The 12,050-nt window shown below is 43.1% G+C and overlaps 1 protein-coding gene across 1 annotated transcript in view; it reads right to left on the bottom strand.

The window, feature by feature from the left end:
• The window catches only part of pcdh7a (protocadherin 7a), a 43,713-nt gene continuing 31,663 nt past the window's right edge, over positions 1-12,050 (bottom strand). The window contains exons 4-5 of the mRNA XM_062388924.1: positions 5,688-5,889; positions 1-4,004 (exon numbers count right to left, since the gene is read on the bottom strand). Coding sequence (XP_062244908.1) covers positions 3,472-4,004; positions 5,688-5,889 — 735 coding nt within the window. The 3' untranslated portion in view covers positions 1-3,471. The remainder of the gene's footprint in view (positions 4,005-5,687; positions 5,890-12,050) is intronic.

Raw genomic sequence — 12,050 nt, 5'->3', positions numbered from 1 at the left:
TCTTCATACCAAACCATTCGTCGACAGCTCCTCTTCCTCCTCCTCATAGCAAATGCAATTAGTTCGTTATGTAATTACAGGAAGGGAGCAGCAAAAAAACCAACAGAGCCAGCCCCATAAGAAAAGAAAACAGAGGAAAGAGGAAAAATAAAAAATAACATTTTTTTTTCTCATTTTTTCTGTATCTCAAGTGCAGATTTTAAGACCTTAAGCATGCCATTGTCTGTAATGGATTCGAGTTGTATGTTCTACAGTGTCATTTCTATCTGTACATGGCTATAAGGATAACAGCACGAGGGGGAAGACAGGTACGTGATGTCCGCTTAAGCGCCCGTTTAAAAAAAAGTCTTGAGTAGTGGGTGACGGGTCTCAGACGTACTAACTCTGTCGTTCTCCCCTCTCTGTTTTACAGTAGATTGAAACATATTCATGTTTTTTTTTTTAAACGTGCAATATAAAAAAAGATACACATCCACACAGATTCATTTACAGCAAGTTCCCCTTAAAATCCAGACTGGAGGGTTTGAAAGGTGCCATAATGGAGCTGCCATAAAACAGCAGTTTTGAGGAAAATATACACCAGTGTGATGAGGCAAGGTGTCCAGAGTCTCTTTCTGCAACTCACAAACTGGGACGCAAGTTCTAAAAGACTTTTGTGTAGCCTCTAAGGGGTTAAGACACGTTGATCCCACAGAGTGCTCACCTGCCTCAGTGTTTGTACCCTGCAGGATGTTGTGATTGTTTTCACAAATCCTGTTTTCAGTGATGAACTCCAGAAGAGCAGTAACTCCATATATTTCAGAACATCTTTAGCACAGTCCATCGATAGCAGAGCTTAGTAAACAGCCATGTCACGGAACTAGGGGTAACGAAGGCTCAGGGAGTAAGTGCAGCGGTGACCCGGAACAAGCTACAGAGTTGTGAAGTTGAAGAATTGTTCAGGCATATGAATTGTAATCACACAAGTAGATTTTACCCATTTCTCAGGCCGATTCGTAGTGAAAAATCAAAGCACAAATCGTAACACTGTTTCCGCACAGTCAAGCTGCGACTACAAGTAGTTAAAAGTTTAAACACTGTTGTGCATCATACCTGAGCGCTATTCTTCTTTCTGACTCTGAGCTCTACAGGGACCCTAATGAACTAAGTTGTCCTTGAACAAGAACGTCCCTTTCGCCTCATTCCGTCCAAGACAGCCCAAAAAATGAAGAGTCACACTCGCTCGCATTTTCCAGCAGCGGTATACATACGCCAATCAAAACGTTAATGAGATCTCTGCACATCAAGGGAGGAGGAGAGTGGTGAAAGGAAACTCATTAAGACCGCAGGGACGACCTAACCCTATTATCCCTATCACACCGCCGAACCACACACGGATGATGAGAATTAAGATGTGCCCGCCTTCATCCACACCCCCTCGTCAGCCCGAGTGCAGCAGAGTGTGTCTGGAGTCGTGCAGTAGCTCCTGGAGAGGACAAGTGTGAAGGAGTTTGTTATCGGCACGGCTCAGCACAGCAGCATGGGCGTGTTGAGGTCGGCACTGTGCGGTGAAAAGGGTCGCGGGCACTCTGCACTCCCACTGCATAGTGTTCTTTTTCCTGGTGCAGCCTGCGGCACCAATTCGTGCCAACTCTGGGCTGCTGAGACTGAGAGGAAAGGCCCAAGGTTAGCCCAAAGTGCTCGAGTCATGATAAAGAAGCAACAGTCTAATCCGCTGCAGCTGACTCCCTTCGCTGCCATCATTATCTCCCATTTCCCGCTGAGCACACGCATTTAGAGTACAGATGTATCCAAATGGGCATGGTTTCCAAAAAGGCGTGTGGTTTTTAAAAAAAGAGAGAAAAGAAGTTAGCTTTATCTTTCTTTCATGCAGATTCTTTTCTTTTTCCTTTTTTTTCTTACAGAAACTACAGAAATTTTGGTTTTTCTATGAGTCTTACTTACAGTATGCAGAGTATCTCATATTCCTCTACATTGTTTATCAGTACATACAGTAGATGTCATTGAAATTCCCCTTGATGAAGCCTCAGACATCAGTCAGAGAGATGAGTAATTATTTAAATACATTTCATTTTTAAATACTTGCTGGAGAGGAGCAGGCAAAATGCTACAGCTAGTTTCAATGAGAGGAAATATGATAAAAAATTAGGATTAAGACATACACACATAGTGCATATGAATTTTGCGAATTGCAAAACTTCTTAATAGGGTTTGTGTTTCTACTTATGTTTAAATATGCTGTGTGTGTGTGTGTGTGTGTGTGTGCATGTGTGTATCATGTTGTTCTGTATGAAAGTTAATGCAAAGTTATTATATACTTTATGTTACACTGCCACTGAGTCTCGTCATAAACTCCGGCGCGATGCATGTTCACATTCTGTTAATGCACTGGTTGAGTCTGTGTTCACATGCTAACGTCTGTATGTGTCAGTGCGTGCATGCGTACGTGTGCATGTGTGTGAAAGAACCTGTGATGATACATGGACACTGTTCGGAGACGCTGGAGGCGCGTCCAGGACCCAGCGCGTCGGTCTACTCTGAAATGGCGGACAGCAGCGGCAGAGGGGACGCTGCCGTTTTTTTTTTTTATCAAATACACACACACAATATATACACACTGGATGTGAAGGCAAAAATAATTAACAATTTTTTTCACATGAGCCAGAGAAACTGCGGCACTACTGTGAGAACCTTGTGTTCAAAATGGTTACATTTGATTACTATTAAAAAAAGTTGCAGTTTGTTTTGAATCGTTTATGTTTTTTTTAAAGAACAGTACCGGATATTTCAAGATCAGAACTTTTTTTCTATTGTGTAACTGTACAGCGACCACACTTTTGTCGGTACTCGAGTGGCGGTCACGAGTTCCATTGATTAATATTCCTGTCTTGGGTTACGATAGAGTTGATTAGGCATTAGAAAGCTTGACTGGTTTGAATTAATCCAAGTATCAAAGACCTGCTACCTCTTTTCAACGATTTTAAGACCTCAGTGGTTTTTTCAGGAGATGGTTCATCAGTTGAGTCCAAATCTGTTCCGCTATAGCCTCAGAGGAAGTTTTTAATGTGCATTTACAACATCAGGATTTATTCAGTATGAGTCTCCCTCTTCTTCACACACATCCCTCTGTGGCAGAGGGCCAGGCATGCTTTCGATTCAGGTAAGAAGAGGAGATGTAGCTGTCCTCCTCCACAAGGACATAATACGAACTTTGCCTGGAGGCAACATTTGCTAGTAGTTTAAAAGAAACATTTTTTTAGAAAGTTCTTGCGGTCAGAGCTCGCTGAAGGGTTTTTCTGTCACTTGCTAAAGTTTAAGTGCCTATAAATATTAGCCAGAATCCAAAAGTTCCGATTTGATGCACAGCTTTTGGAAAACATCTTCCTTGACATTTTCACATTTTCCAGGTTCAAAAGGCCCTCCAGTAAAGTTTCAGCCCTCCCTCTCTTTCAGAGCTCCGTTGCCAGGCTGTCACAGGTAGACCTCCCGGCGAGACAGTGTGAGACAGGACGTGGTCTTGTAGTCACCTCCTGTCCTCGTCAGTGGTATCACCTCAGGTGGGTTCTGGCCTTCTCCTCCTTCCTCCTCTGGCTGGCGCCTCCCAAAGCCTGCGCTGCTAAATGTGTCGTAGGATGCTGAGGTCATCTTGCGGTTCAGAAGGTTACGGTTGTGATCGCCCATGTTCCTGTTGCGGTCTCCACTACCCAGGGTGCCGAGAGGATCCCCATTGGCTATGGGTAATCTCTGACCTTCTCCACCGACGACCATGCCGGGTTCCGAGCTCCCTGCGCTGCCGGCACTCTCGCTGTCACTCTCATGATCGTGGCCACGGAGATTGTTGTTATCATCTCCCGGGGCGAAGGTGGAGAGCCGTGGGGGGTCGCTGCCGTGACGCTGGCGTGTTGTGGGACGGACGGGCATCCAACAAGTGTCAGAGTGGCCGAATTCATCACACTCCCTGGTGCACTTTCCTGTCAGGGCTACGTCCGGCAGCTGTCTGGCATCTGGACACAGAAAAAGGACAAAAGATGGTGTGAAAAAAGAGACCGAAACTCCAAAGAGTTTGAAGCTGAGAACAAGACAATTGTACTTGTGATGTTGAAGTTATACGGTATTTATACAAGGCCAATACAGGAAATGAGTTGTATGTTAACTGAGTATAACTTTTGCATTCCCTCACAATACTTCTGCATTATCTCAAAATACATCTTACTAGCTTGTAAAATGTATTGTGTCCTCTCCCAATATTTTTGACCAGTCTCTGACATGCATGGTTCTTGCTTGTTTCCCGACCCAAACCTGAATGTTCATATCGAAATGTTTACTACTGGACAGATACAGATGTGCACCTGGAATTCAATGACAATGTTGTAAATCATATTTTCAGGGAAGACAAACATTTTTCCAAAATTGTTGAACATGGGTAAACAATGGAAGAAAGACAAACGTGTAATATAAAAAAACAGGGGACAAAGGTTATGAGGGAGGGGGCAGAATGGGAAGGAAGCTATAAAAAAATGCTGTTTAAAGCTAAATGAAAACTGCTGACGTGCTCAGCGTTACATGAAAGGTGAGAGGTGAGGCGAGGTCAAAGCAAACAAATATTGACGCCAGAGACGAGGTCATTATGAGAGATTTGGATGACAAATCTAAACAGAGTGTGTGACATAAATGAGACGTATAACATTCTATGAGTGCTGGTTCAAAAGGTTAGTGAGGCATCAGAGACTGATGCTGGGAGTGAAGTGTCAAAGGTTACAGTTCTTATCTGTGTAAACCAGTCATTTAGGAATCAATATTGACATCAGGTTTAACGGAGACAAGAACTCTCGTGATGACAGATGAAGTGACTTTACAGATCATAATAAAGTAAATACACAAATTCAAACTTTTGAATTTGATTCTCTAAATTCAACTTATTGTGAATTAATCACAAGAAATTAGATAACTCTGTTGCTTTCTGAAAAGTGTTTCCAGATTCACAGTTCAGTTCATGTCACCATCGACCACGACAGAAAGTAATTCCACTTGAAAAAGGCGGCATTGAACTGAAAGCTCATACACAGCTTTAGAAGTGCAGGCAGTCACCAAGGTTGCAGTGACCTTGGCTGTAGTGTACCCTATTGTTGCTGTTGTTTCAGCTCTGGCATGAGCATATACAGAGGAACGAGGAAAAAAGATAATAATATACAAAAATCTTTATTTTTTTGTCTATCTCCATCCTTGACACAGACCTGGTAATACGAAAAAAAGGGTCAAAATAAAATGTTCTTGTTGAAAGGGAATATTTGGGCTGCTGACTGACAGCAAGGCCACGGACGAGCCTCGCGCTCTACAAACGGCCGCGTTGTTGGGTTTTTCTCAAAAGCTCCTCAACATGCTACACACGAGGGCTCGCACAAAATGTGTGGAGGACATGCAAACAAACACAAGGCGCCCTCTTCGCACCACATTCTAATCAAGTGAGGAAAAAGAAACTCTCCTCAGTCAAGGTTTCAATAAAAAGCCTTTCAAAGCTTTTGAGAGAATACAGCACATACAGCCTTGAGTGACAAAAAGAATACAGGTAAATTACTCTGGTGGCCTCTCGACCCCAATTTCTAATCCTCAGTGAATCTGATTGGCTGTTTTCTTCATGATTTGTGTGTGTGTGTGTGTGCGTGCCACGTGTGTTCGGTTGCTCTGACCGTTTTCCAGATGCTCCTCCTCCCCCACGCTGCCCTCCGGCGTGGTCCGCTCGTAGCCTTCCTCCGGCAGCGGCAGGGCACCGAGTCGCGGCCCAGACGAACTCTTGCTGCTCGGCGTCTCTGAGTCCTCCAGGCCACTGTCATAGCAGCCGCCGTCCTGGGGCTGGCTGACTACCGAGAAGGTCACCCGTCGGAGGGTCCCCTGCAGCGGACACAAACACACACAATATGGGATTAATCATCCAGGAGGCCTAATCTTAGACTCTAAATCTGGGGATTAAGCTGGTGGTGTGCAGGGGTCTGCAAAGACATATTCAGATTATCTGAATGTGTTCGCCTTGATTATGGGCTTAGCCGCTACAATGCTGGGTAATAGTCATCAACCAATCACGGCGGCCTTGCAAAGTTTTCAGTCGGCTTTTAATCCCAGTTTAGATTAAAGCTGCTGGACCAGTCTGATGTTTACAAACCTCTGGGCCGCCCGGAGACACTTAATTTTCATCTGGAGTGGCGCCCAGTAGTAGCAGCAGCTGGATAATATAGAGCCCCATCTCAAAAGCAGTTACTTTGTGCTCTGTTAAAACAACTGAAGGATTGAATGATAAATCCGATTCTGTATTTTTGTTAGAGTCAACAATCCACATGGAAAAAAACTAAACCAGTGATGCACTTTTCTCATTAAAAGTCTTGCGTGTGTTTCCAAAGCCTCATATCACTTCTTCCTCTGAGGCAGAGACAATTAAAAACATAGTGAGCTCCACATATACTGTACACTGGGTGACATGTTCCTCGTTAATGAATAGCACGGCCCCTGGGGTTTTATTTAATTTATTTGAGTTCAGTCCAACCTACACCGTCTCACTGTGTGCAGGATGGTTCTGTGTATAAATACAAATAAGCTTACACAATTTACTCCTGTTTGAGATAGGTTTGTTAAAATCCTCAGTGGAAATGATGAACCTTTTTAATAAATTAAATGATATATTTTGACCTGCCTTTACATTCTGCTGATGGATCAAGTGATGGATGTATGGATCGTTGGTTTTGCACTTTTCATTCGCTTTGTTGGGAGTAACAACTAGAATGACATGTGAAAGATCACATTCCTCTGCCAAGGCCCAATGGCTCCTTTAAATTTGATCAAGCTGCACCAAATCTCGCAAACTCACAGATAATATGTCTGTTTTGTTTTTCTCTGAGAAATCAAGGAAAATGTTGAAATCTTTCCAGATTCGTGAAAATCTTGTTCAGTTGTTTTGTTGTGTGTAATCTTGTTTACAAAGAAACAAATGGACAGGTGTGAAAACATAACCTCCTTGGCGGAGGGAGGTAAGAATACAGAATATTATCAGCCTTATCCTTTCGGTCTTTCGCCAAATCCAAGATTTTCCCTTTCTTTTCACTCACTTACTTTTTTTCTCTTTTTTTTCCCCCGCAACCAAAGACTCATGTGTGGGATTGGTCTTCCTCTACTGCCATACTAGTTTTTAGATAGATTTCCTATGCTTTGTTTTCAGTGTTTAACTTAAAACTTTTAGCACATCAAGTAATTAAACTTTCTGATGTTTGTTCTGGCTTTTTGATTCCAACGTGTGATTGCTTGATATATGAATGAAATGAGATATGATTTCCACCTGTGAAAGCATGAAATCCAACCGTGGGGCTTTCAAAAGTAGACTGCAGCCGTAGATATGATTAAGAACCAGTAGGCAATCTACCGCCAGTGAGAAATCTCCCCGCCCTGCAGTGGAGGTGGTGGCGATTCATGTCATTCACTCAAACTGTGCATCACACCTGCTGCGATTTCAACACACAAATCACCCCGGTCTATTTAGCATACAGGCTTTCACTTCAGAGCGTGAAAAAAAGATTGTAATAAGTCCATGCTGGGAGAATATCAGAGAGAGTTAAATGACTCTGTTGGGCCTGGGGGGGATCACTCTGCACCAGGAAGCCCGTTCCTACACAACACCCCTCCTACCTCCTCTCATACTCATTTATCTGCTCGCAAAATTACCACCCTTTCAAATTAGATCGGCTTTGAAACACAAGGCATACAGAGAGGAAGTGAGGGAACAGAGGGGTGAGGCAGATTAGCCAGGAAAAAACTTAAAGCTCAAAACGTTGCCTCAGGATAATCTGGGGGGGGGGGGGGGGGACTGATGGACGGCTGGGATAAAAGACCAAATTGCAGCAATTTGTTTATTTTTCGTCTTCTTCCAAACACCAAAGGAAAAGGGAACATTGTACATTCCACCTAATGAACATGCAACACGAGCGGAGACAAATTAATTAAGCAGCAGAAGGGGGAAATTAACAGAGCATTAGTTTATTCTGCCGTTTCCTCACAACGTTTAGATGAAAGGGACGAAAAAAGCGGGGACGGCCAGTGCGAGGAGGACCGAGGGAGAAGGAGACGCGTCCGAGGCTTACGGAAAAGCAACAGTTCCCGGAATCTCATAGGCTTCATCCGAACTCTCCACAGAGAGAGGGAGCAATGTATTTTTAGAGCATTAGTGTGGATGAGGACATCCAACCTCCTTTCCACTCATTCAGACGAGGGGCACAGGGAGGGGAAAAGTGGGTGAAAGACTAAGAGGCTGAGTGGAGAACCAATAAAGGATGACTTTTGTTTTGCTGCAGTGAAAACAGAAAGCTAATCATGTGATCTCACGATGGTAAATCTGTTTGTTGGAATCAGTAATCTAAAACAACAAACGACTATGGCCCCTTGTATGACATCTGACCCTCCAGTTAGGGGATCTGTGTACTCAGTTGACCTTCATCAGCTTTGAATAAACACGTGAACAGCTCTTTGTGCAGCATTGTTCCTGCAATCTGTCTTTACTCGCTGCGGCTCCATTACTAAAGGTGACTTTTACAGTTTCAGAAAGAAAAGGCGGCCGCATCCAATTATCTTTTTTAAGACATCCCATTATCCGACTAAATAAATTCTCTTCAAAAAACCCAGAGGGTTGTTTCACATTGCTCAGTGATGTTGTGAAGGTGTTTCCAGGATCCTCAAAGGCTATTTTCTACTTGTCCTCATCTGTCTCTCTCACCTGCTCTATTGTTTGATGCTCAAATCGAAAAATCTGAGACAGAAACTGTAAAAAATGAATACTGACTTCACTTTGAATATTTCCTGATTTAATACAAAACAATACCTCAATATTTTTGGATTGTATTTAGCAGAAACAGCCGGGACACTCACTCAGTTTGTCATTTCCAGCAACCAGAATTAAGGAAAATAACTTCGGAAATAGCCCGATGAAGATATTCTGTTTGTTGTGCACAGATGGGAGTACATTTTTTTCATCCAGATGGTGAGAGGAGTCTATGAGGGTCCTGGAAATACCCCAGAACAGTGGATAGTGTTGATAAACAAGACTTCTGGAGGTCTATAGCTGTTCTAGCAGTTAGAAGCTCTGAGCCTGTAAGAACAGGTGCTTTGAGTAAAACTCTGTGAAGCAGCTGAAGGGCACCACATGAAAAGGTAGGTAATCAACACAATGCTATAACTAACCCTAAATCGGACCTGAATGTGTGCAACAGATTTCAGGGCGATCCATCAAAATGGTCTTTAAGATATTCGACTGACAATCCGATGAGCGAGTCATTAGGTTTCATCCTCTGGGGACCATGAATGTCTGAACATCCACCACAGGCTGAGCTCTATGACTCAGATGTAATGATAGTCTGACTGGGATTACTTTATGAGTGCAGAAATCCAGCCTCTGCCACAGGGCAGGGGGTGATTGACAGACAAAGAGCATTAGTGCTATTGGAAACCCAGTGCTGGTTGTGTGTGTGTGTGTGTGTGTGAGTGTGTCTTCTATTGCAGAATTAATGTGTTCAGCTGTGATTCCATCTAATTCAATTTCCCTCTAAACCTCTTTCTGACCGGAGCTGCCCCCTTTCATTCCTTCATCTTGATCATCTTATTTGTGTACTTCCTCCATCCTTTCTTTCCTTCTTCCCTCAGCCGATCCTGCAGTCAACTTTGCTTTCCCCATGCAGCTGTAACTCTCCCTCTCACTTCCTCCCCCCCTCCCCTCCATCCCTTCTTCCCATTGCCAGTCAGCTTTATGAGGTGGCGATCGATGATGTGTCCTTGACCTCGTTATGAGTCCCGCTCCTCTTCCACACAGCAGGCTTTATTGACCCACAACATCTCTACTCTCCCTAACCCCCTTTCCCCTGTTTGTTTTCCTCTGCTCATCTTCTGTCTGCTCTATCTCAGAAGTCTTTTGCTCAGTGACAAACCTCTCTTCTATTCCTTTGCCAAATCCCATATTTTGGCACCTTTTAGTCATTAAATTCTACTAATTGTACACACTACACAATCTGCCCCCGTCTCTCTCGCGTCTCATTATTGTTGTCTCGCCTCTTCCCCGGAATCAGCCTTACATTTTCATTTTATTTTCCTTTTTTCCCCTGCTACTGCCTCGTCATTCGAACGTTTTTCCTGTCAAGGCTGTCTTTTTAAAGCTTTTTACACCTCTTTCTTCTCTGCTCCTACCTTCAATTTATCCCTTTTCATTTCCTTTATGCTTTACCAGCTTCTACCTCCCTCTAAAAAAAACATGCTCGGCACTCCTTGATGTTTTTGCAGCCTGACTCAGAAAGCACAAAAGCTTGTTTGTGTACATTGGGTGTGTACGAGTGTATTTGGGCATGCTTTCTATTATTTGGCTGAGCAGATGCAATAAGGACTGATTATTAAATACGCCAAATATCTAATGAATGCTGACACACACATTCATACATGTGGACACATACGCATACGAATAAATTGGCTCAGGACCAGTGTGGCCTATGAATTCATGCCTGATGGAATATTAATTGAGTTTGACGAAGGACATAAAAAACCTTCCCTTTAATCTGACACGGGCCATTACAGTTCAATACTGACATGGGAGCCGCACTCATCTGCACGGCGCAGCGAGTGTGTTTGAGTGCGAGGGTGTTTATGTATCTTCAGTGTGCATTGAACGCATGTCTCCTGACACTGTGTATGGAAGTCATTGTTAAGTTATTTCTGTCCGATCACAGTGAATCAAACAGTCGGATGATGGGTCTGAACTCAGAATAAAATGTGACCATCTGAATCTTGCAGCTCTGAGGAAGCCGGAAAAAATGTGTTCCTAATATAGTTTTTATTCCAGGGCAAGCTCGTGCTGGTGTGCAGTGTGTGTGTGTGTGTGTGTGTGTGTCTGTGTGTGTGTGTGCATATGCGCACACTTCTGAGACTTCACACCTTTATGTTTGTGTTTTACGGCAGTGCATGAGTGTGGGACTTTCAAAGCCTGCAAGATGTGTTATGTCAGCCTGTGAGAATCCCTGTGTGTGAGCGTGTGCGTTTGCAGTGTGAGGATGTGCCTGCTTGTGCATGTGCACAGGTTGGCTTAGTCATCAAGGTAATTAGTGTGTAAACCGCCTCACTGTCGGTTCAAAGAGAATTAACGAGCTCTAGTTAATTAACAGTCTCCCTCTCTTCTCGTTACATGTGTCTGCATATTCAACACGTGTGTTTTTGTGTTGTTGTGTGCATCATTTGAACATCTCACTCTGTGTGTGTGTGTGTATGTGTGTGTGTGTGTGTGTGTGTGTGTGTGTGTGTGTGGACGTGTGTTTGTCTATCTATGCCCTGCTACACTCTAGTCTGCATAATGAATTGACAGGATGCAGCTTATGCATAAACCAAAACTACAAATATTGTTGTAAGACTACAGCCACTTTCTCCCTTTGGCTCTTAACTCTATTCTCATTTATGTTTGACATCATAGGTACAGAGAACCACCATGTAATGGTTGGATTCATTATTTATCAGCTTGTTATGCATATAATGCATATATATATATATATATATATATATATATATGCATTTGACTCTTTAGATGCTCTTCCATACACAATGAGCATTTCCTTCATAACAACCCTCAGATTGGAGGTCAGACTCCTGCTGTGGCCATGTAATTTGTTCATCCATTCTCTAAACTCCAAGTCACGTTGCTTGCCAGCAGAGACAGGATGTCATGCATAATCCATAACTGAGCACAGTGCATAGCTCCTGCACCCCCTGCTTTAGATACACCACAGCGTATACATTACTCTAATGATTCACCGAAGACACCCTTGATAAATAAACTCGAATTATTCATCTTCTGCACCAAAACATAATTGGGGTTTGACTGATACGAAAGACTGATACGGAAATGATTGAAGATCAATATACACTGATAGTGTACCGTAGCCTTTTTGCTCTTGAATTGATATTTAATCGAGCAGAAACAGACAAATTAATTGATAGAGGCTGTTCAATAATTACATTTGGGCTCAACAGCTCTTAGATTTTAATTA

Source organism: Platichthys flesus, chromosome 5 (genome assembly GCF_949316205.1).
Source record: "Platichthys flesus chromosome 5, fPlaFle2.1, whole genome shotgun sequence".
NCBI lineage: Eukaryota > Metazoa > Chordata > Actinopteri > Pleuronectiformes > Pleuronectidae > Platichthys > Platichthys flesus.
This window is presented reverse-complemented; position numbering and strand designations above follow the sequence as displayed.